This window comes from Melospiza melodia, chromosome 5 (assembly GCF_035770615.1).
Source record: "Melospiza melodia melodia isolate bMelMel2 chromosome 5, bMelMel2.pri, whole genome shotgun sequence".
Lineage (NCBI taxonomy): Eukaryota > Metazoa > Chordata > Aves > Passeriformes > Passerellidae > Melospiza > Melospiza melodia.
Window position 1 is genome coordinate 16,417,512 of NC_086198.1, and position 26,264 is coordinate 16,443,775.

Below are 26,264 nucleotides of genomic sequence, written 5' to 3' on the forward strand. Positions count from 1 at the left end.
TGTTCTATATTCTAGACAGCAGAACTTTCTGTAGTTGTGTTAGAGGCTTGCTTTTCAGAGGTGAGCAGAAGTTCACCTCTTCAGCTTGAGGAAATACACTGATAATGTTTTAGAGAACCCATTGTTCTGACCCTCCTTGGGCTAATTTTGCACAGCACAGTGTGAACTAAGAGCTTTCTAGAGGAACAAAACACCGCACTGCCACATTTGGTCACTGAGGTAGAACTCCAAACATGCTTTGCAGTCCCATTTCTGTTTTTTCAGCACACACATGGCTTTTGGTACAAACCACTGTTTGTAATGAGCTCCCCAGAGATTTCTTGCACCCTTGAGCTGTTCAGTCATGCCCTATGGACTTCATGTTTTTCTGTTGCTAATCTTTCTCTTAATCTTTGTGTGCTTCACAGCTGGGAGCAGAGTTGGGAACTGTCTGGACAGCCCAGCAAAGTGCTAGGGAGAGGAAAAGGCCAGTGAGCTTAAATCCTTGCTGTGCAAACTTGGTGTTTTGTGTCAGAACATGGTGTTCTTTCACTGTATCCAGAGATACACAGGGATGTCCTTTTGCCTGCAGTGTGTAGATCCCTACATAACTGCAAATGCATGATGTTTCTGTCTTCACTTTCCTCCTAGCAGAACATTGTATATTATATCAATGGCAAAATGTGAGGGCAGGAGATGATGCTACTAAAACAAATACTCTCCTTTGTTTTTCTTTCTAGAACAATGCAGCAAGTGATTTCACTAATTGCAAGGAGGAAGAGGAAGACAGTGACACTTATGAGCTTATGTTAGGCTCAGAAGCTCCACCAGGCACGGGTAAGTCGTGTTGTTAGACAGCTTTGTTGGTACTGTTCAAATTAATCTATCATGTCATGCATCAAATGAATGAATTCCTGGGCAGAGAGGGCAAGTTCCTCTGACACTTTCAATTTCCACATGTTACTGCAACTTCCAGGGAGAGCAGATGTCCTAAAAGGAAAAGGCAGCTGAGGGATTCAGTTGGGATAATAAAGTTCTTGCTCAGTAAGAGAGACCTCAGTGCAACCACCCCTCCTTTTAGACTCTGTAAATTTGTGGTCTCCACTCTGAATCTAGAAAACTGCTGAATTCTCCAAGCTCTCAGAGAAGAACCTATAGGCACTTGCCTACAGGTGCAGTTGAGTCCTGTGTGGAGGCACAGATAGTTGACATTTGCAGCTTGATGTTCCTACTTCCAAGCATAGATTGGTGACAAGCCTGTTGATGATCTGTGTGGTCATATGCATTCTCCTTGAAAACTGCAAAGTTGCTTGTTTGCATTTACCAACGGCATATATTTTTGCATGTATCTTACAGTATCATGGATCTAGGAGACTAAATTTAATCCTCTTTTAATCTTGTTGACAATTTTATTTTTTCAACTGTCTCATACATATGAAAAGGATGTTTCTTAGTTGCTAAGTTCAAACTGGTTGCTTTGGCACATAGAGGTAGATGATAGACACTGTGAAAAAAAAGGTTTGCTCTGATAAAATTTTCACTGTCTCTGTCCATTGTATATGGGAACACCTCAGGGTGAACATCTGGAGAAAGAGCATTAATTGTACCACGTTAGCCAGGCAAATGCCCTAACCTCCCATTTGAATCAGTGGTGAAAGGCAGGCTTCACCAAAGGATAACTCAAGATGGAAACCTACCTCAAGGGCTCAGTAAGGTCTGCTGACAGATCGTGTCATTTACTCTGTTACTTTACTGAGGTTGACTACTAAAATTTTGATGCTGTAATAGTGATTAAAATGTACACGTTAATGTCCCTCCACTTTGTTCTTGGTCTGTGGACCAAGAGACTAGAGACAGAAGAGCTCTATTTCCACAAGTCTGCAGGCATGTCTCCCAAGAACCATGTCTATTTCAGTTTAGAGAGATTCAAATCAGCACCCAAATCCCACTGTACAAAAAGCAGTAACACAGACATGTGAGTTACAGCTGTATTTTGCAAAGTGCTGCACTGTGCTGCCTTGAAAGTCAGGTAATAGAAATTCTGGAGGCAGGGAAAAGGTGTGTGATTTCATTCTGACAGCAACTCTAAAAAAGTTTAACATTGCACACACGAAGATCGTTTGTATCAGAGTAGCAAGATACAGCAAAAACTTCCACTGTTGATTTAGTAAATATTTAAAAAGCTCTTCACTGATGGTATGAATTTGACAGCTTTCCTGCTGTATCAGTTCATAAAAGTTTTATTAGCCATTGTGTTGCTTCTGTAAGAATCTTTGAAACAAGAAATGCTTCTAGATGGCAATTTTTAAATGAAATAATGCTTTCTTTAATATTAAAAGCCAAGCAGAACTCAAGAGATCAATATGCAGTTGGATTGAGATGCCAACAAGAATTTGAGGGGGATGAGGAAAAGAAGGATGACCTAAAAGACAGCAGAGAGGAGACAGAAGATGAAGATGAAGAAGAAGAGGATTTGTACAGCCCTCACAACAGTCCTGGCAGTTTGTATGTCAATGTAAGGGATGAGCTCAAAGAGAGCAGGAGAGATTGCTTTTTCTGCAAGAGGCCACCCCCTCCTCCCCCTCGAAATCTGCCTGGCATCCAAAGACAGGACAATCTGAAGAATTCATCACAAGGTACGATCTTGGGAGGAAAATAACCCTGGGAGGAAAATACATGCAGGGGCAGACAATGTACTGCTGCAGAGATTGGTTTAATTGCTTGTGGAAGTAGCTGGGCAGGATGGCCCTAGTGCTACAAGGCAAGCTTGTGCATATGAGACCCTATCTCTGCAAAACAAACATCTGCAAGGGATCTTTGCTGTATAAAAATACTCATGACCAGGTTTGTCAGGTAATGCTGTGTATGGGCTCCTGGGTTCAGCTTTCCCTCATTCCACCCATTTCAAAGAGCTGCCAAATAGTGCATGGTGCACTGGATTTGCAAGAGAGGCTTGAAACAAAGATGAAGCCTGTATTTTTGTCAAGTTGACTTCATTATTTGCCATTTTAAAACATTAAATGCTATTATGAATTTATATACAAATATTTAATTATATTTAATATACAGCTTGAAGTATCACAGAATTAATAGAAAGTGGCTCCGTAGAGAGAAGTAACAGTATCTTACTACATTAGAGCCAATGTTGTAGTTATATAGATGTAAAAAGTTATATTGCAGATTAAAAAGAAAGGCAGAAATTCTGACAAATGCTTTTCCTTTTTTCCTTTTTTTAATACATCTGTCCCAGAATAAAAATCTAAAATTTTGTGTTCTCATTTGATTAAAGTGATGAGAAACTCAAAGTTCTATTGCATCTGTTTCTGAAGGGATGATCATCGATTTTTCTTACTGCAAAAAACAAGTATGCAAAGTAATTCAAGCTTAAATAGCAGTTTTAAATAGTTGCATAGGGGGAAAAAAACCCTTCTTATTTGTTATAGACACTGCTGATACGTGTGCACACAAATTGCTTTTCAGCTTCTCCACAGCTTATTACTGTTAACTATGTTTTCAAACGTGGTGTAACCTATTAGAGTCTTAAATTACCATCACCAAGCACTCTGATGTTCACATAATTAGGCAGAAATAGCTTGCTATTGGTAGGGTTTTATCCTGTGTTCTGCTGTGCAGGAAAGGTATAGCTACAGGTAGAAAGTCATAAGTGAATTCTATGGGAGAGAGGGGCAGCATAAAATTAACATTAAAGTGCATCTATATGTGTGTATAGATGAGGGATCAGTTTTGGCACACAGGATTTGTTGGTGTAGCTTTGTTATAAATGCCTGTTTTGGAATAGTTCTTATATGGCTACATCACCACAGTATTGTTACACTCTCTGCCAAATGCTCTCTGTCTGCATGTGGGTACCAGAAGAGAAAGTTTCCTGGTGTCCTGTGCCAGCTCCTGTGCTGGTAAAGCAGAGTTCATCTAAAAATGCTCCTGTGGGACTAGTTCATTTAAAACAGGCTCTGAATTTTTCTGTGTTTTGCTGTGGTTTCATCATTGGAAAATGGGGTATTAGAATTCCTCCAGATCAGGATGATGTTTCCTTTCAAAGAGGAGCTATAATGAGGTACTTATACATATTTTCAGCCAGCTGCTTGCTTTAGGAGTTGCTGTGCAGTACCTCCAAGGCCCCTCTTCAAGTCTGTGTTTTGGCAGTGGCCTGAGAGTGCCCCCTGTGGGAGTTGAAAGAAAGAATGTCCTACAGAGAAAGAAACAGAACTTATATAGTGACCTGGAAATAAAATATTATTCATATTATACACGGCAGGTGTATTAACACCACTTGTGGTTTTAAAACATATCTCTTAGCCAGAATGCATGTTAATGCATTCAATTTCTTTTCAATTTCTTTTTCACCTTGGCCCACAGTAGATTTGTAAAGTCCTCAAAACCCTGTGGGAAGAGGTAGGAAACACAAAATCCAACATTTCCTAAATTGAGTTTCAATTCTTAAGTCATTTTTGCAACACGTAACAAACAGCTTGACTTTCCAGAATGCCAAGGGCCACAGGTACCTCTTACTTGGCTTAACCATGAGTTATGTGTTAGTTACATGTTGGTGTAACTCTCTTGAGAGCAACTTGGCCACTCAGTGTTTCTGCAAATAAATCCCTTTTTTTTTTTGTGGCTAATAGCTATGCATCTACATTTGATAATCAGGTGTGAAATCATGAAGAGGCCCTGAAGTTGGAATTATTCCTTTGGGACATCCTCTCTACTGAGTTAGATGATCAGAATGCTCTGAAAATGAGCATGCTTTAGTGTAGAAGTGAAATGAGGTCTCTGCACTACTTTAGGAAACTCTGAAGTTTTAAAATAAGTCATCATCTCCTCTCTTTACCCTGTATATGCAATACAATTCCTTCCTTTTTCAGAGAGGACTTTTGTGATGGACAGGAGTAAAAGAGAGCAGAGTGATGGACTCCCAACCACATGCTGTGGAGAAGACCAGGGTTCCTGTGAGGAGGACAGCGAGGAGGAGCACCCCTACACTTGTGTGGCACAGGATGAAGGAGTGTACGACCTCATCCTGGGGCAGGAGGAGCAGGAGGAGGAGAAAAGGAGGCACTGCAGATCCTTCATCATGAACAGACCGCCAGCCCCTGCGCCCCGGCCCGCGTGCTCGCTGGTCAGGGAGGAGAACACTCCCTACATTGTACAAGGTTGGTGCTGCTGCCATGTAAATATTTTCTGGGGGAATGTAGACTCTTCTCTTGGTCTCTTCTTTTTGAGCAGTAGCGTTTTCTAAAAGACTAAGATCCCTGTTCAGCTGCCTTCAAACCAACACATTGCTTGTTTCAGTCAACCTATTCTCACCCTTCAAATGAGCTGCCATCTCTGAATTATTTTCAGTTTGCAGCAGAGTAAATATCACAGTTTTTTATTTAGCTTTTAAAAAATTATGACAATATGATAGAAAATTAAGAATTGCTAGGCTAGCTGTGAGTGTGTATGTTACAACAATGCAATGTAGAATGTGCTATTTGAATTGCCTTTCTTTCCAGTTTCTTTATCAAAATGGTTTTACTTAAGGCTGAAATCTCTGTCTTTGATTTATTTTTTTTTCTTCTGATGAGAAGAATTCTCTTTTCTGAGATAAATGCCTGTGTGAGGATTCCTCTTTCAAATACCTTTTCCTTTCAAATACCTTTTCTCCAATTTGAGATGCTAGGAATGGGCGTTTCTAGATAGGATCACTGTATTTCTTGAAGGAAAAATTATGTCTTTTTACCACTTCTGTGAAAACTGGGAAACTCTTTTGAGCTATTTAATGGAAATACAAGACCAGAAGGGATTTCAGATATCTTTGTAATCCAATTCAGACTGAAACCAAATTTGAAAGTAACAAAAGGAATTCAGTGGATATACTGCAGAGATCTCTTTGTAAGTCCCAAAATCATCCTACCTGCATCCCCAGCCTCTTCTACAAAAGCCTGCCAATGCATAAGAATAGATGGTAAAAAAATAGGCTGTCAAAGGACACCATTAGGTTACTTACTAACTTCATGCTGTGCATGTTTTACACTAGAACAGAATTAATACTGCCCAAGACATCCTACTAAATACAGAATAGCACCTCCTCTTTCATGCCTATCTTAGTTGTGGTTTCTTTTATTCTTCCTAGCTAGCTGTTTTCCTCCAGACTGTAACTCCAGGTTAGGGCCAGAATGCATGGGCTAATTCATTCATCATTAAGTTTCTCTTTCTTCAGCATATTCAGGAGGTACAAGTATGAATCATTACAGTGTAATCCAAGAATGGATGGGCATAGGGAGCCTGTTACAGCTCCACAAGTCATGAAATGGCTGTTTTTACTGAGGTTGCTAGAGCAGGGTCTCAAATCTCGGTCCACTGTCATCATAAACAGTCCTGTAACTTGGAAACCCTTAGTGGAGATGCTTTATTGGGGAAATTGTTTTTACTGTCTTTCATTGTACTGGAGTGCTTCTACTTTGTTTATTGGCTAAGGCAGATGCTATCAGAGGAGCTGCTCTGATGGGGCTGTGGTTCCCCGTGTGTATATACATATAGTCATATGTTCACACACACAGGTTTTTTACCTTAGCTTTCATGAGCATGTAGTGGTAGACAGATTGTTTTTCAGTAGTTCTACGTAATCAGCCTCTGACTTATGTTCATTTGCTTACACAATTCATGAGGAAAAATGGAAACACTTCAAGAAAGCTTCAGCTGCCCACTCAGGTGTCTGTTATCCTACCTATCCTGCTGGTTCCAGACCTAGAATATCTCATTTTTGTCCAGGAATTCCTGAGTTGGGTAGTGAAATTTTAGACAGAAGGGATATATCTTAAGCTGAATAATTGTTTTCTTGCTACTTGGATTGGCAACGTTTTTCCTCCACATGGGTTAAAAAATTCTCTCTCTAGTCCAGCAACATTCCAGTTTCCAATTTATTATTTTAGGACTGTTTATATTTGATTTTTAAAAAACTGTTTCATATGTATGAACCAGGAAACTTCATTCCAGTTCATCATTAAAACCTGCATGTGTCTTCAGACCTTCCTTTATAATTTTAACAGTGTAAAATACTCTAGTTATGCATATACACATTTTTCATCCAGCAAATAAATTGATGGTGGTTTGGGGGTTTGTTTTCATCTATTATATTAAAAAGAGCACCACAGATATTGCAAAGTCAAATAATCAAAAAGTTAGAATTGAGGTAGTTTTCCCCTTTCTCCCTGCCAGGAACATTTCAATACAGCAATAAGTAGGTAGCCATATGCAGCTATTTATCTCAGATATTTTCTTTCATTTCATCTAGAGTTTAAAGTGGGTGAGCATAAAAAAATGTCATTGTTTTTTACTCACATTTTGTTTAAAATATAATTCATGCCTGATACTAGGCCCCACGTGTTATTTCAGACCCTCCTGTTGCAAACCCTTTGATTCTGCATCCGCTGAGTTTTGGGATGCCCAGTATGAAGTAACTAAGATTCTTGAGGTGAACAAAATTACATAACACTTTACTCATTAAAAGCAGAGACACCATTGATTTCAGTGGCCACTGAGTTCTCAGAACTTCAAATTAAATCCTCAGTGTGTCTGGTCAGTACTCTGACATCAGACAGTATAAGTTGGATTGCTGCCTTAAATGACTTGTCTGAGCTTTGGGTAGGGCTTTGTGGGAAAGAGAAGAACTGTCTTGCTGAGCAACTTCTAGTTACTTAACTGAGCCATCCTTCCCTCCTCTGCATTCACTTTCTTTATGCTAAATACCTTTTAATCTCTAAAACAAATTATTTCATATCCCTGTAAGAAACAGATTGTCTTCACTGCACAGTTCTGGTTGGTCTTCAGAGCTGTGCATTCAGTAAGACCCCGATCCTGTGGAAAAACAGAATGGAGTATGATGCACAGAGAGGGGCTGTGTTAAGGCTACACATTTGCTCACAAATGGATGCCCATGTACTTTGGGAGTTCATGAAAAGTTTCATGCCCCAAGGATGGCAGAGACTGGTGTGATTGTGCCATGCAGATATGCAAGAGGAGCATTTTTTTCCTTGTACTTTATGTACCCATAGATGGGCCCATTTATTTGGTGGAGGCAAGTAAGCATTGCATAGCAGAAATGCCTTTTGCCTCCTTGATTGCATGCAGGTGACTCTTAAATTTATTTTTTTATCCATCTGGAGAAATTAAATGGCTAAATTTCCATGAGTGCTTTCACCACACATTGAATGAAGGCCATGACATCACAAAAGAGTGATGTCTCCTTTAAGCAAAAGTGGTGGTGCTTCCATGAGAATAGCAACAAAGAAGAAAGCAAGCAAATAGCTTTCTTAGTAATTAGCAGCTTTCAAATACATGGAATATCAAGTTTGCACTGGACAGAAAGCCTGCTCCCTGTAGTTTACCCCACTTGGTGTTCTGCAGAACAGGATAGGGAAACTGTTGATCTATAGAAAGCAAACATGGGACTTGACAAGAGTCACTTTCAGAGCAAGATCTACACTTCAAAACCTAGGCAATAAACCGTCTGTGATGAAAGTTGTCACAACTGAACTACCACAATTCACAGTTTGAGCATCTACCTTGAATTTGCTGACACATAAATTCTGGGAAACATGGAGGAGTTGAAAGATTTAAAATATAAATGTTCTAATCGCTTTTACTCAGTTTCATTTATTATACTTTCAAATTTTAATGAACATTCAAACTGCTGTATTGAACACTGGTAAACAGACTGCATTATTAACAGAGAGTAGATTTGTTCTTTAATTTAGTCCACTGCAAGAATTTTATCTTGTGTGTAAAAGGCTCATCAGCCAATGGGGCTGCAAATTGGTGCCAAGTAGCTCATTGTCCAGATGGTGTGCACTTTTACTGTGCTCCCTTACCATTCCTTAGGTGCTTAGTATTCCTCTGAAGGTTATTTCAGTGTTTTGTTCAATTGTCTGCTGCCAAAACAACTGTTAAATAAACATCTGAAGGTGTTGTGGTTTCAGTTTAGAGTGCAATTTTTAATGTTCCCTATTGATACCAAGTTTGAGTGAGCTGGAAAGCAAAGTCCTCTGTGTAGTTGTAGGAGAGATGCATGAGTTTCTGCAATGTCCCTGCCATTTCTGAAGCCTGACCTACTAGGAATTCCTCAGGGTTAAGGATTACATTACTGTCCTGGTTTAATAATTTACCTCTCATCACAGACCACTAGTATGAAAGGGTTTCTCTGCAGCAAGAATACCTGCCCTACAACAGCATAAATTTCCTATGCTATAGCCTTTATTTCTTTGCAAACTTCTCACAAATCCCTGAAGGAATGTATTTTCTCTTCTGTGCACTGAAAACATTTTGCTATTCAAAGATAGCTGTCTGTGGGAACTCACCGTAGGTTTAAAAATTAGAAGTGAAAAATATATTTTCTAGTTACTGTTCCAGTGGAGAATAACATTCTCATTGCTCATCAAAATCACAGGGTATGCAGAAGAAGTAGCATTCAGTGGATATTTTTAGGGAAGAAGAATATCTCACCTACAGAACAGACAGCATAAACCCACTGAAGTGAATAAATAAAATCCAGAACAGAACTGTTAGTGTCCTGGAAACTTATCAGGCTGATTACTGGGAAATACAGTGATCTCATTCTGAGTCAGTAATTCTTATTAAGCCAATTGTTTAAATGCTCTATAGCAGGGGTTTCCAAAGTGAAGCCTCAGAGGCCATGCAAATTGCAAAACATATATGTCCCACAGAGGGATTTTGTAGTGCTCTCCTACAGTGAGTGTAAAGTACTGCACTGCAGATGAATTTCATTGTGTATTCCTAACTTAAGGGTGTTTTTCCATGAATTAAATACTAGGAAGCACTGTTTGGCTGACACTTAGACTGGTTGGGAGTGATATACCAGCTTCACCCACTGTCTTCATTCTGTCAGATTTTTTGCTATCTGAACTTTGGTAGATTGAAACAAGTACTGAATGAGGTGCAGAGAGAAAAAAATATTTATGGGATGCTGTCTGGCTGCAAACCAAACTGTCCCAAACACCATATTTCTAGTAAAAACATGTAAAGAGTTCTTCCCTTTTTACTTTTCTCTACTCAAGAAAAATGGGACTAAAGAAGTATATTCAGGTTTTACACCCGGAGCAAATACTCCTTGAGTATGTCACTAAAGTCCTTCCAGCTTCCATGATGCACTAAGTTCAAATTCTGACAAGAGCAGAGATATGAAGGCTGTTTTCATTGTGTATGGTACTGGGGTGCATAGTACATTGACACCACCCTCTGAGCAGCTCCTTAAACTAACTGGGGCCTTCACTCACTCACTCACTCACTCACTCACTCACTCACTCACTCACTCACTCACTCACTCACTCACTCACTCACTCACTCACTCACTCTTTACCTCTTCTGTAAGGAGGGGGTTCTGGTAATATTTTTATTATCTTGCTTAAGTGTAGGGGAGTCATCTCTGTAGAGTCTCCCGAGGTCCCTCTGTGACTAAAGTTGCTGAGATTTTAACAGATTTGAGCTCATATTTGTCAGACTCAGAATCTCACTGCAAATTGTGAAGGGAATTGCTGGTGAGTATATGTTTATTTTTGGATTAAGATTTTCACATCATCATTACACTGTAATTCCTTTTAAAATCATTTTGCTTTTGGTCTGAAAAAATGTAGTGGTTCATTCTCAGCCAACTAAACAACTGTGGAAGGTAGAGGCTGGCAGTAACCTGGGGCATTAGGATGAGTGGATGTGATGCTGTCACTGAAAAGCCCCAGCAATGTAAGGGAGCAATGTGGCAGGTTGGTATTTCTGCAGGGGCACTTGGCATCACCTAGTCTTTATTCTAATGAAATGGCTGTTGTGTGTTCTCAAAAACCTCTTGAGTGTCAGGCTGCCCATTTAGGCCTGTTCAGAACTCCTGTACCAGTGTAGATGTGGTCACTTGTTTTCCTGCACTGATGCTCTTAAAACTGCTCAGTCTTTTTCCCTTTGCCTCATCATGGTGTAGGTGTACCCAGACACCAGTGCTGCCCTCACAGGACAGCTTCTGGAACCTGAGCCTTTGTTACTTTGCACGATACAGCCAACCCTTCTCCACAATGCCTGGACCTACCTAGATCAGATTCATAAGATTCATATCATCATTCATGATGTTATGCTTTTAATCCATGCCCAGCTGCCTCGCCTTGTGAAAAGAAAAAAGTCTGTTTACAAGGTCCCATTTCCTTAGTTGATTTCATGTTATGAGTCACTGGAATTTTTGGTTTTCATTTTGAATATGTGAAATATTTTGTATAAATTTTGGGAGTGGTCATTAATCATCTCTTACAAAACTTACTGGTTAGCATTGCATTGGTGACCTCTCTTGAGTCCTCATGCTGAGTGATGTTCGGTGTGTTAGCTAACAAAACAGACAAAAGGAAAATATATCTAAAAAGATGTGAAAGAACATCTGCAGAGTTCTCCTCTCCTGAATAATAAGCATCATTCTACTATATTCCTTCCTTAGTATTCTCTGTGTATTTGTCATCTCTTGCTGTGCTACATCTAATTTACAATCCAATCCCTACCAGAAAAAAAGGACTTAGAGGTTTTATTTGCCTAGGTGCTATGTATACACAGTTTAAATGTTAAAATATTTAAATGATGTGGAAAAAAATTGAATGGACAAAGGCAGGAGTCTCTCCCTGCAAAATATCCTGAACAATAATTCACTCCTCCTTCTCCATTCTTCCATTAATCATGAATTAATTACATGATGATTCTAAAATGAATGAAGCAAAAACCTACAAAGAACAAGAAGGCAGCTTGCAAATCCACTGTAATTTGCAACTGAGTTGTGTTACTAAGTGCAAACCTAGTGTACTAATTATTTGAATTATCACTTAGCCATGTGTTCATATAAAGATTTTGTTTTCCTGTATTTAAATTTTGAATGTTTCCTAAAGAAAACAGCAATAGATAATTTTGTTTGGAACATCAGCTCAATGAAGCTGATGAATAAATGCATCTTGAATTTCCTAAGCAAGCTGAATTCAAAATAGTGATATTTATTGATAGATTGTTTTAATCACTGTCTTTTCTCCTTTGTGTTTGTGCTACTGAAAGTGCCAAGTAAGTATGTATAAGGTATGATTAGCTCATATGTTCTTTCAGAGGGTAGGTTCATCAGTCTAGCTGTGATTGAATCACTAGTGCATAGTGGAAACTCTTGTTTCATTTTTAGAGGTAATGTTGCCAATTCAACAAATCAGGCAACATCCCTCATAGTTTAGGTGAGTAAAGTAAAATATAAATTAGAAACCATATCTTAGTTGATCATTGCCTCTTAGCTGATATGAGTTCTTCTCCCCCTTCATCTAACTCTTCCTGTGTTTTGATTTCCTGTGTTTCCTAATTATGTCACTAACCAATTTTTGAAATGTCATAGTGCATCTGTGACTCGTTAACATTACAGCTTTGTGTTAGAAATTCAATTAATTCTGAAAATCAAATTCCTGTCCCTTTTGTCAACCTGCAGCTACTGTAAAAACTTTCATTCTCTTTTTCTAGACCCTTTATACTCAGCACAGTTTCTTGCAGTTTGTTTCTATAAAATCTTCTTAGTTCAGAATTATACACAAAAGACTTGGATTTCAAATTTTTCTAACCCTTTTGTGGTGCTAACCATGAAAATATTAACCAAATTTCAAGCCTCATAGCATTATTTACCTGCATGTGCAGACAGCCTGAAACAACATCTTTAGTTAGTCTGAGATAAAACAGGCAATTCAGAATTCCTTGGATCCCACTCACTTTCCAAGACTTACATTAGGGATTTTCCCAGAGTTTTGCATATTTGCCACAAAATTTGTATTTTGTCCCACTTTTAAAATGTCATTTTCTGCTTTCATGTCCTATTAGAAAATATTGCAGTAGTTTCATTCTCTCTGAGTTTGCTTTGCTGGAAGAATATTGAGGTTACATTACATTCCTAAAGAGAGGTCTTACTGCCTGAGACATAAAAATGTATTTAGGGCTTGCAAAGAACTTCATCTGTGTCATGTAGCAGCTGTAGAGAGGAGAGGGAATGAAGTGGAATTACTTGTCAGCTCCCTCAGCCTCCTTTAATTCTGAGAAACTGCAACAGAAGTTTGTTGTAGACAAAAATTAAATGGCATGTATAGGGTTAGGATATTTAATAAGTATATTTTGACTGGTAGTTTAGCCAGTCATAACATGAGTAAAAATCCAAAAGGATTCTCCTTCTGATCATACAGATGTTACTGAAGGTTGCACAGTAAGTGTGATAGAAGTACTGAAACATTTTAATCAGATTATCTGTGCCAGACAGGCCCAGAAAATAAAAAGTATATATCCTTACTTGAAGGACAGTGACATTCTGACACTTTAAAAAATTGCTATATTAATATTGTTTTACTGAAGGAATATTTACTTTATCTTCCATTTAAAAAATAATGGAATGTATCAGTGTGCAAGATTACCTGTATCTTTTATTTCCCTGCTGTGTTCAAGTAGCTCATAAGTAATTGGAGTGTGGGAATGAAAGGGTGAATTGCCAGAGTTCTCCCTAAACTTATGGCAATTGTACAGTGGAGTGTTCCTGCCTTTCCAGGCATTCCAGAAGCAGGCGTTTGTTTTCACTGACCTCACCCACACTGAAGACTTGCTGCCAACTAAAATAATTTCAGCAAGATGCAGCACATAAAGTGGTTTTAACAATTTTACTTTTCACTGGAAGAGTAATTCCATTTCTGATTACTCCAACACTGCAAAACTCAGCAGAAATTTCAAAGCCTATCAATTAAAGTGCTTTCCAATCAGGCACATTGTTGAGTATGGCCCTTCTCCTCCTTATGCAGTAAAATTCAGGCTGCCTGCATTACTCTGTGCTCCCATTACTTTAATTTCATCTTCAAAAGGAGAATATTATTTCAAGTAGAGAAGAAAACACTGATAATTACAGAGAGAAATATTTAAAAAGTTGAAATCTATCAGTGTTTGGCTGAGCTAGGGGCATAAGTGAGAGCATGCCTGCTCTGCTGCTTCAGCAGAGCTCCCTTGGCCTGGGCCTTGGTCCCCAGGAAAATATTTGCTCCATTGAACTGGCACATTTGCTGCATTGCGGTGATGACAGAGGATTACTTAATTGGCAGGAATTATTCTAGGTTCCAGAATGTCAGTTTGTTTAGCAAAAATCAGAATTGAGGCTTGAGAGAAAGCAACTGCCACATAGGCTATGTCAGAAACCGAGCAATTCCCACCTTCTGGGTGTTACATATGCTGCCAGCAAAAGTTGGAGTGCTGCATTTCAGGATGTATCCACTCTGGGCACCTCACAGGAGTGGGAATGATGGGCTACTCTAACAGAGGGGCTGTGCTTTGCTGTTTCTAATGCTTGAATAAAGTACACACAAATATACACACACCTTTTTTTCAGCAGTGTCACTATTCTCACCTGGTACTATTGGGGCTTTTTCTGCCTTAGTTTTCCCCATAAAATAAGGAACAGGCTAAAGTGTCTGTACCATCTGCAGAACTCTGAGATCCTGCTGTTTCTTCTAGACATGTAATATGCTAGTGTGATAAATCCTTTTAATTTTCTTCAAAGTGTCTTGTAATGGTTTCTGTAACATCAGTAATCCTGCCATTCTGTGCAACAGAACAATTTTTCAAGTAATTAACATTAGACTAACAAGTGGGTTGAAAAATACTCTTAGACTAGAACAAAAAAATGTATTCCAGCCTGCTTTTATGAGTCTCCTTCCTTCATTGAGAATGAGATGGTTTTTATTGCCATTTTTCAACTTCCTTATGTTCCTGATTTTGTTGCAGTGTTCCAGCAAAAGGCCTGTCGAGTGACCAGTGACAACAGCAGGACATACTGCGAGGCCAGGAGCCCTGGTACAGAGTTTATTTTAGCTCTTTAACTGCCATGATGTTTTTCAGTGGAGCTAGCAGAGTTTTGCTGTGACCTGATTTTAGGTGATTTAGCATCTGTTTTGCCACCTACAATTTATATCCTTAATGGTATTGCAGCATTAAGAGATCAGATTAAAGAAAGAAGACTAAAAGTTATAGTCTTGTAGGAAAGATTTGTAGAGTCAGAATTACTTTACACTTCTCTGTTTCCCTTCATGATTGTGATTAAAGCCAAGACAAGGAAGGACAGGAGGGCTCAGCTGTGCAGTAATTCCAGCCATGGAAAGACAAAAGTGGGGAGAGCAACAGTTCTCTCCTGGGTACCCCAAGATGCATGTAAAGTTGATTACTTGTGGCAGTCCAGTTGTTATTTGAGTTGTAGCACATTACAATATTGCTGCTATAAATTCCAATTGTGACACCCCTTTGAACAATCCTTAATGGTACCTTCCTTGCTTGAAATGAAGATAGTGGTGCATGGTGGAACAGAAAACTGACCCAAATCCCATTGATGGACTAAATTTTTATCCTGGCCACTCCCTATGCAGTGAAACGGGTGCAAAAGCCTCACGGAGGGCTCAGAGCCCCTGTTCCTTGGCTGCTCATGTGTTCTGCATCAGCCATTCCAGTATCAGTATCCTGGGGAGAAGCAGTGCTACACCTCCCTGGAGCAAGCTGTGAACCTGATAATGCCCATCTCCCTTCAGCTGTGTTTGTACCATAATCTCCAGGAACTCTGGGCTGCAGTGTTTTCTTGTTGCTGCAATGCATTTAATAATGTATTTCCTTCCTTGGAGGAAGGCAATCTTTTGAAATTTCAAGATACTTCCTGACCAAATTTTATCCACAACTTTTGAGATATGTAATGTATGATGTTGAAGAAGAAAGGATAAAAAGTACTGTGGATATTTTATATAGCAACCATTTCCTTTAAAATGTCAGTAATGTAACTGTAGTGCTAGAAGGAAATTATTTCATGAACCAACATGCTGCCAGAGAGTAATGGTAGAATCCTCACTGATTTATTGCATTTCTCACTTTGTACATTTTGTTGTAGAAGCACACAGAGGTCGCACTGAGACAGTAACTTACAGCACTGTGGTACACAAGATCACTTCTGAGCAGGAAGAACTCATCCACTTACAGAAACAGGTGAAAAATGGGGCAATTTCTGTGGATGAAGCCCTTGACAGGTTTAAACAGTGGCAGAACAAAAAGCAGAGACTACCATCCACTCAACAGGTATGAGTTGGAAATTTTTTCCTTGATAGAAATCTTGTTCGGATGTTCTAAAAGCAAGTTCCTGTGTTTTGGCTCCTGCATATGAGGTCAAAAGCAATAATCATTATTTCTATGCAAATCAGCTCCCAAGAAGCTTGCTGGTTATAGTTCTGAATCTTCTAGATACCCGTTCCCACTGTTGTTTGAGAGGTTTTCTGAGTTTGGTTTAAGTGCAGAGTTAAATATGCTGTTCTCCAAAGACTTGTGTTTTAAACTGTTGGCTGATGTGCATCTTTCATGAAACCACAAACCTTATGTCACCAAACAAACCAAATGTGCTACTGAGCAGTGTCAGCTAACAAAACCTGACTATATCAAGCATACATTTATTCTAGCAATTATAATATATTAACTTACACCAGGCTTTATGCCTGTCTGAAAGGGTTGAATATACTTAGTGAAATCCACAATTGTTGGCAATGCTCTACAGGTCCTTTGTATTGAATGTATGGAGTAAATTGAGGTGCACACAATAATCAGGATTTACAAAAACCCACACACTGAGTCACTGAAAGAACTGCATCAAAGCTGCAAGTCATGCAGAGGAGATTTGTTAATTACTTCTAAAAAGACACATGGAGGAAGAAGTTATGCCCTCATTTTATAGGAGGTCATGCATTAACAAAAATAATTTCTTGTTGTCCTTTATGTGATTTAACAGAAAGAGGAAAAGCAAAGCTAGTCTGCTGCTTTTCAGAGTGAAAGAGCTATCAGATGCTGCCAGCAAGGAGAGTGCTCTTTGTGTTTGCATCTGCTTGAAAATCTGAGCTTTGTCATCATAGTGGAGCACTTAACAGCCAAAGTGCAAGGGCCTGGAACAGTCTGGGGGCCCTTTCCCAAGCTGGGCACCAGCAGCACAGCACTAGGATGCCACCTTCCAAATCCATCTGCAGCCAAGCATGCAGATTAATTGCTGGTGTTGCTCTCAGTCAGGGGCATTTCTTGTGGAGGAAGATCATATCTAATCTGTACCATGATAGCAGCACCAAGTTATGTCTTTTTTTTTTCCTTGGTGAACTATAAGATATCCATATTTCAAGGAAGATTTGCTTGGCCTTTTTTCAGTGCTTCAGTTTTCAGTGCTTCAGGAAAAAAGCTGCTTTGTAGTGGTGGTTTTTACCCTGCATAGCATGTGTGACTTTTCTTTGGTTTTGCTCCATAGAAAAGTGCTTTCTTCTTAGTCCTCTATAAACATGATGAACTGACTTCATGCTGTCACTGCAGTTTTTTGTCCTTCACTTGGATTTTTGAGGAAAAATTGCTTTTCCAAAAAAACCAAACAACCCCAAACAAACAGCAAAGAACACCCAAGACTCTGTAATCTAATGCCAGAATTATTTTAACTTACTGCTGGCAGGGATAACTCCACAAGAGTCTTAGGTAAAAATGCTAAAATTAACATCATAAACATTCTTCAATCTTTTAAAATTATTTTCCAGGAGAGAGATGCTTGGTATTCAGAATGCTAAAGAATTCAGCTCTTTATAGTGTCTTACTATTTCTACAGTAAACTTCCATTACTGATTTCTGCTGCAGATTTTTTGCTTGTTTTTTTATTTACAGGAAAAAGTTCATCACCTGAGAGACACCACTATCAGAAACAGACAAGAAAATGAAAACCTCAATGGTAAGTTGTGCTTTTTCTGCCTTTAAGGACTCTGAAGCCTTGAACTGTAAGTGTAGTGCAGAGGTCTGATCCAAACCCTTTTGGATCAGGCATTGAATTTGTAATGAACATCTTCTGTATCTGATCACATTTATTTTAGCATAATCAGGCCTTCAGCAGTGTCAAGATTTCATCCCAAAGATGAACTCACTGTGAGTTAATGGGGCAGAAAATTTACCAAGTCTCTGTGGCTCAGCTTTTCTGTAGCCTATTTCCTACTGCATCATCAGAATTTGGGTAGATGGCCTCTTTAGAACAATTTGCTTGATGACTTCAATATTTTATTTGTAAATCAGCCATCAATTTGCAAATTCTTGATGAACTTTCTACTGCTACAGCAGTTTTTATGAGTATTGTGGTCATTATTTAAAACTGTACCACAGGTGATTTAAGATGCTTTTTTCCCTTTTGGGAGAAAAAAAGGGACTTTGTGGGGTGCCCTGTGCAGGGCCAGGAGCCAGACTTTATGATGATTGTAGGTGCCTTCCAACTCAGAATATTCTATGACTCTTTGTGATTGAATATCATCTACAGTAGTATGAAACATCAGCTTTTTCTGCAAGTGGTTTTCTCTTGCTGTTGCAAAAAGAATCTGTTAGAGGGTATTGGTTTTAGGCCTTTGATTTCTGTAAACTTCAGTACATATGCTGAAAGGAGAATTGGGGAGTTTTTTCACATTGGAATTAGTACCATTTGTATATCTCTGTTAAAAAGTATGACCTAAATGCATTATTTCCTTACTGCAAGAGAAAAAGTACTGCTCTCATTACTCTCTTAGCATTGGATTTATGTGAACTTGTGAGGTACTGTAATTAATTAAGGGAAATTCCTGCTGGCCCAGTAGCAGCTCTTCCGTCCAGATATTTCAGCTTTAATATCCTCTGTGGCTGGTAGGGAAGCAGTGTCCTGAGTAAAAGCCTTCAGAAGGTGCTCAGAGCCTGAGGGCTTGGGATCACTGCAGCTCATGAGAGGACCAGGGTGACTCTTGAGAAGTATTTGTCTGTAGGGTTTCATTTTAAGGCCACAGCAGCAGTCCTGCCTCTGTAGCTGTCCTGCTTCTCCAGAGTTCCTTGTTGAATCATACCAGCAAAAATGTAGTATCACCACCAGAATTGTTAATTTTGTGAAATTATCCAGTAACTCAGATAATGATCACTATATTCCCTTCTGCTCCTGACCTCACTGCCCTCTCTTACACTGTCATAGAGCCTGGGATGCATATAAATCAGCAGCTTTGCACTGCAGAAATACAGGCGTAAAAATCATTATGGTCTGTGTCCAGCAACAGAAATCAAATATTTCAATGCTTGAAAAAAAAAGGACTTCCTCTAGAACTGAAGGCATATCAGTGGCAAGAGTAAACAAGGATTGCAGAGGGAGGATATCTACGTCCTTAAATTCTCTGAAACAAAAATGACAGTTGCCTTCTCTTTTTCTTTGAAGTTTCTAAGGAAAGCAGACTAGAGAGCATTCATTTGAGAGACATTTTGTTTCACGTGTCATTTAGTAAAGTGGTATGTGTGAATGTCAGCTGTCCTCAGATTTATTCTAAGAATGCTAGTTTTTACATATAGATACAGTCTCTCCCTGCTCTACCTTTAAAAACATGTGCCTCCTTCTCTGGATTCCATGTTTGAAATCAGGATTTGGATAGTCTTTTTCATAGACAGTTTTTGAAGTCTTGATTGAGGATTTAAAGAGATCACATCTGAAGTCTGTTAGAAAAGGAACTTTATTTTATTTTAATGAGAAAGGAAAATATCTCCTAGAAATTAGTATGGAATATAATTTTTACTTTCTTGATAAGTTTGATCTTGCTTCCACTGTAATGAAGTTATTAATGAGAGTGGCACTCATTTCAGTCTTCCATTATAACATTTGATTCTATCTCAAAGTTCATGTCTCATTTTGTAACAATTTAGTATAGGACTGAATAATGCCCTAAAAAAAAATCAACTGCAAAGCAAAAGGTTCTGCCACTCTTGGAGTGAAATATCTACAAAACACTGTTTTAAGAACAACTAAATAAGGCCTAAGGCAGGAACAATGCTTTAGCTCAATACTGTATAATAAATATCTTGTCTGACACATAGACATTGATAATAACTTTTTTTTTTCAAGTTGTTAGCCCACAGACCAAAACCAACAAAAACAAATACCTTAAATTAAAACTCAGGGAAATATATAGATGATTTGTGGACAAATGCTCCACTTTTAAATCTGAGTAGCCCAGAGTTTTCAGGGTGTACCACCGAAGTACTGAACCAGAAGGAGCCTATTGCCCATGGGAAACTTTGTCTTTGAGCAAGGCTCCTTAAGCTTAGGTAAGGCTGGAGAGTCTTGGGTTTGTGCGTGCCCACCAATAGAACAAATGGCAGCAGCTGAGACAATATTTATTCAAGGATTACTAGACAAGTTTCCTATGAAGTCTTAAAAAAACAACACAGCTTTCATGTGCATCCCACATCCTTACTTCCTAGCAATGGGAATATTTCAAAACCTGTGTGATGCCTACCTACAGCACTGGGCATTTGAATTACCTATGTGAATCTCAGCCCTTTCTGAACATGGAATTTCAAAATCTGCCTACTATTGCAGTTGCATTATGGCACCTTGTGTGTCACATCCCACAGATTTAGTCATTCAGCCCCTAAAAATATGCACAAGCTTGCAGAAACTACATTAAATGCTTTGAGTTGTTTGTAGTTAGCTATCCCCTCACAGCTAATCTCTGTAGAACCTTGAACTTGTTTGTTAGGGAGGGAAGTGCCAGGTTCCTCATCAAAACTGGGAATGCCTGATGTTCTATCTCCTGGCTCGGCATAGCAACAAGAACTGAGTATTAGGTGTCCCTGCTTCATTACTAGGTAATGAGCAAGACAGAGGTCACAGAGGACAATCTATAACTCAGCTGGACTTGAGCAGACAAATACTGCATTAAGCAAATGTTAAGCTTGATTTATTATTACTGGTGGTGGTGTTGCTACAACTGTTATTTTTTAATGCCAGCAACTTCTATAATGATTGAAGGTAGGTCTTGGAAAAAAAGTTAGATGTTTTAGTAGTCCTCCAATGACAAATATACCCATGGGACAAATGAGCAATTCAGTCTTTGTTTCATCTGTTCCGTCTTGGCCTCCCTGGCAAGACTGGAAAGATAAGTGGCCTGCTGTGGAGAGGTCAAAGCTTTTTCCACAGGCTACTCAGCTGCAAGCATTTATTTCTGAACTGTTAAAAGCAGTAGGTACAGACACTGGAAATGGCCTTCCTATCAAGAAGGGCAACTTTACTAGCTGTTACTGTAGACATTTTAATACTGACCAGCTCCTGCAAGGTCCTGTAAGTAGCCAGGTAATCCACTGCAGTAAAGGCATCCTCCACAGAATTTCATCTGCCACATTTTGATTTCCAAATTTGTAGATGCCCAACTTGCTGCCAAAGACCAAATCTCTTTCCCATCTTGATCCAAAAAACACCCAGAAGAGCACTATACACATTCTACAAACTGGCAGGTTATTGATTACATTTGCTATCCAAAATGTCTGGCTTCATTCCCCAGCCCTCATCAGTGCCTTGTTTTTAGTCCAAGTTGCTGACAGATTGCTTATTCATCAGTTGATGCCTCTCCAGCTTGCAGGTTGTGTCTGAGTTCCCTGAAAACTAGAAAAACACCCCTTATTTTTGAGGACAACCACCAATTTCTGTTTTCTCTGCTAGGTCAACAGGAAGATGAACAAAGACAGACCCTAATTTTGGCATTTGGATTCACAGGCACTAAAACTTCTTTAATCAACTTAGCAAAGTTGAAATAACATGGGATCCTGAAGCACATACAAGCTTTTGTATGTTTGGACAGTGAGGGAGTCATAGAAAAGCTGCTTTTTCCTTCATGGCTTCAACAGTATTTCAGTCAGGACTTCAAGACATGTAGTCTCGAAAATACTTACTTGTTGGTAGTTCACAATACTGTCCACTGGACTGGTTAAGGAACATCTTTAGCCTGGCTTATTTCCAATTTCTTGAGCTTCACATGATGCTCAAAGTTTAAATCTAGAAAATAACAAAAACTCAGTTTCCTGCCTATTTGTCACCAAGTCAGGTCTTCATGATGCAAGCTCACAGTCCCACTGCTGACAGGAGTTCTCCAAGACAATGAATATCCATGTATCTCTTACCTCTCCTAATTGTCACCAGGAGAGACCAGCCTTGCTGTTGGGAGTAAGATTTGTACAAAATCCATCTCATGTCATTCTCCCACACGACAACTGCTTGTTTCTGTGAGTGTCTCTTGCTCCCCTGCTCCCAGGGACATTTGCTGTCTTCATGTTTGCAGTAAAGGACATAAAAAGTGTAGGAATGTGTTTTCTGAATTGTTCAACTTCAGAAGATATTTTGCACAAGCCTAACTTATTGATTTCAGTGATTACTGATTGCATCTTTTTCTTTTTAGTCTACAACTAGGAGCCCCACAGACCAGGAACAGATGCCTAATTACCCAAGGTAAGAGCAAGTATATGGGTACGCACACACACACCAATGTTTTTTGTCATGGAAACAAACACTTGTAGAGGTTCTTTCCATCAGAGTGCATTTGTGTAGCAGGAGGGTGGAACTACAATTCAGACAAAGGCTCTGATTTCACAAGATAAACCATTGTCATCACACAGTCTGGTTTGTACTAGAGTTTCTTTTTTATCAGCCATCAACCTATTCTTATTTAGTGCAGGGCAGATTACAAGCAGTGAGGCACTGAGCTCACCTGTGGGTGCAGCTGAAGACAGTTCCTGCCAGTTGTTGCCACTAAGGCAGGGTATGCACCTAAAAACTGTCTCAAAATCAAGTCCTACATCCTGACTTCACAAGCATTATCAAACATACTGAATAAAGTTGAAAACCATAGATACAACATGTTCAGGCTAAACACAAGACCAATGTCATTTCGATGCTGGGAAGCTTAGAGGTGATGATACTGTCTCCATAAACAGCAGAATTTTCCAATGGTTGTGGGGTTTAATTATTACTATCTGCTACCTATGTGCTTCCATTTATATCTCATTATATTACTATTATATTAAGATATTGTTATAGCATTAATATTTTTGTTGTTATTATGTAATATTATCAATACTATGAAGTAATATTAGTTCACAGTAGCAAACTGATCCAATTCATTCCTGAAGACAGCTGTAATTTTAAAGGCTTTGTTAGCTAAGTTACTGTGATTCAGTTTGCCTTTCCCAAGTGAGAGGAGTGCAGTGTGGTACTGTTGTTATTTTTTTTAATTGGAACATGGATTCTCTTCAGTGGGGTCTCTTCTACCACCCTACACTCATGTGAAGGAGAGGGAAGTTGCTTCTTGCAAGAACTGTGTGTCCATGTCTCATTTCTGGAGCCAACTGCTCACTGGAGTGCTGTGTCCACACCATAAAACAATAGCTACCTCCTCTGCTGCTGCTTGTCCTCTGAATCACTTCTTCACATTCCCCCTCTTCAAAAGTTCTCATAAGAACAAAAAAAAAAAAAAAAATCTTATGACCTGAGCTGAAAATGAAAAACTATTGCTCCTTCTTCAGGAGGCAGCTTAACTCCTACATGGGCATTCCTAAAGGAGCTGTTTCCTTGAGTGGAGATAAAGTCACCGAACTTAATGAGTAAAAAAGGTTTGGATTTTACAGGCTCTGAGGCTGGAGAAAACTATTACAAAAACCTGGGTAATATCAGAGATGCTTATAAATTCCAGATTGCTGAAGTGAGATGAATCATGCAAGGGGAGAGGGGAAATTACCCATGGGATGAGAGTAGGTGATTTCTGTCACTTTGAGAAAATAATGATGAAGTAGATGTGGGAGAACTTGCAAATACAATTTATCCAGAACATTCAATAAATTCTGTTTGTGAATTATCCACATCAAACTGCAAGGTCCTCCTCCTCTGCAAACTATGGCCTCTCCATAGTTTTCTTGTTGTTTTCTGTCTTCAGATTGGTTCAAAGAAACCACTTCTTTTTTAAAGACTAATTTCAGGGAGATTCTTGAGTGTTTGACTGTTACAAAAAATAGCAGATACACATTCAAGACCTACCTTTCTGTTGCTCATGTTTTAACTCTCCAGACAGTTGAGCTTTCAACTCCAGTGCAAATTTCTTAGCTAACTTAGCTAAGAATCATATTTTCCTTACATAAGGTGGGAGGAGGATAAGGAAATTGATATTCAGCTGGGGGACCTGAAGGAACAGAATGGTTTTGATTCTCTCATACTCATTTCAACAAATACAGTTTGATCTTGTTCCAAACCAACCTGACCAATTGAGTAACAGGCATTTTTCATTATTACCTGCAGTGTGACTCTCCAGCCAGCTGCACACCAGTTTCCTCTGCTTGGCATCCCACACATGTTCCAGCTGTGCCCTGACAGCCTCAGGCTCCATCCTACTGTGACACCTCCATGGGATCATTGCTGCACTTCCTTGGATCCTCTTGCCAGGGCCAGCTCTGGAAGAAGACCAGTATCACTAAAGGAAATTAATAAGGTTTCTTGTAAAGTCATCACTGAATTTTACACTTTTTTCTGTGCTTTTATTTTTTTTTCCAAGATGACAGCTGACAATTTATATAAAGATGTATTGGATGCTTTGGTTAATAATTTTTGAACTCATTTCAGTTTTTCCATTGTGCTTGATAAGTTGTTTAAAAGTAGATTTTATCCACAAAAGAGGGAGATTGTGAAAGGCCATAAGATTATTAAGTGAAAGTAAATAAAATTTAGCTTTTGCTTTTTGTTGAAAAATTTTTATATTAACTCTGTATAAAAATTTGTCTTTCCTAGGAATGAGGGTATTTTATTATCAGTTTAAATAATTGTACTCACATTAAAGCTAATTTCTTAAGCCAAACTATGTAAACCAGTACTAATTACCTAGTAATGCATTAAAGTGATTTCAAGAATTTGGTTTACAAGGAAATTGTGTTTTGTTTAGTAAGTTGACTAAATTGTACCCAGAACAAAGCCAAATTATTTTCTACTGCATTAACACAGCAACAGTAAAGGAATAAATCTGGTTAATGGGTATAATGGTCTGCATTCCCATAGTATTATTCTACAAAATTTATGTGAGCATGTGATGATATAAGAGTGTGCAAGATGACTTGCCCTATTTCATGCACAAAAACAAGAAAAAAAGTCTCCTTAATATAAATACGTTTTCCTCCTGAACTACATGTTAAAGTGACACCCAAATTTGGAAGATGGGAGTGGATTTGAACTTCAAGCCCTCAAGGCTCCTATTATTTTTCCAATCCCAATACATTATTGTGCCAAGTGAACTATTAGGAATAAGAATAAGCCAAAAAGCCAATGTTCAAATTTTAAAATGATGACAGAATCTCAAAAGCATGTAGATTTAGACTAATTAAAAATCTCTTTTCTATTTTAAATGGGTTGATTAAACATTTTCAGCAAATTATTAGTTCCCTGGGGAAAACCTGCATTTCTGTTAGAAACACTCCCAACAAATACTGCAGATGTATTGCTATGAAGTCGTAAATATTCAGTGACTGCTGGATTAGTCTGGCAACATAGCTTGTGTACCATACACAAAAAAAAGCCCTGAAATGTGCAATGTATTCCAGAGCTGGAAATACAGTCAGTGTCTGTGAACTGAGGGCCATGAGGCTGTCAGTCTTTATAGAGGGGAAGCTGGGATGTTTTCAGACTTACCTGGCAACATGGAAATGGGAGTGGGGAGAATTATTTGGAAATCTAAATGAATATAAGCTGTTATTTCCCACTTAAGAGGGCCTTCTGTCTCCCCTCAATAATATTTATATTATATATAAAGTATATAATATTTGTATCTTACAAACCTAGCTAGTCAGTGTATCCCTGGCAAGCATTCCTGAGTTGACAACATATAGATGGAGAAGTAAATACAAAGAATTAAAAGGGTTGTCATGTTGGTACCTGCTGTCTTTTCTGCCATTTGTTTCTTGTTTCTATAGCAGAGGAGATGAAGGGACCTTTCCTGGGAAGGCGTCAGTTCTCCCAAACTTCCAGGCAGGATCTGGATGCTCTCTGTGCAGCCAAGGCAGAGGCTATGGCCCAGTGGCTCCTGTGCTCCAGTGAGAGGGCACCTGGACAATGCAGACAGTTCTGGTCAATGGTAACAAACTACAAAACTGGAAACTTGCAAAAATAAAGCACAGACAGTTACATCAAGGGACCAGGATGGTTTTTCCTGGGCAAAAATAGAGTGTAACAATCCAGCAACACTGCCAAACACACAAAGCAGAAGCCTGAGTGTTGCTCCCCTCAGGAAATAGAGGTTCCCTCTGTGTGCATGCATGTATTTGCATCTCTAATGTGACGCTCCACGGTTTCCAGCCCAGGAGAATTTAGGATTACCCATAACAAAGCAGCTCCTGCTTCTGCTTCTTCATCCAAG

At 38.9% G+C, this 26,264-nt stretch overlaps 1 protein-coding gene across 1 annotated transcript in view; it reads left to right on the forward strand.

Moving 5' to 3' along the window:
- The window catches only part of BANK1 (B cell scaffold protein with ankyrin repeats 1), a 134,836-nt gene extending 109,545 nt beyond the window's left edge, over positions 1-25,291 (forward strand). The window contains exons 9-16 of the mRNA XM_063157994.1: positions 720-816; positions 2,319-2,615; positions 4,863-5,150; positions 14,791-14,859; positions 15,935-16,119; positions 17,722-17,785; positions 22,275-22,324; positions 24,164-25,291. Coding sequence (XP_063014064.1) covers positions 720-816; positions 2,319-2,615; positions 4,863-5,150; positions 14,791-14,859; positions 15,935-16,119; positions 17,722-17,785; positions 22,275-22,285 — 1,011 coding nt within the window. The 3' untranslated portion in view covers positions 22,286-22,324; positions 24,164-25,291. The remainder of the gene's footprint in view (positions 1-719; positions 817-2,318; positions 2,616-4,862; positions 5,151-14,790; positions 14,860-15,934; positions 16,120-17,721; positions 17,786-22,274; positions 22,325-24,163) is intronic.
- The last annotated feature ends 973 nt before the right edge of the window (positions 25,292-26,264 follow it).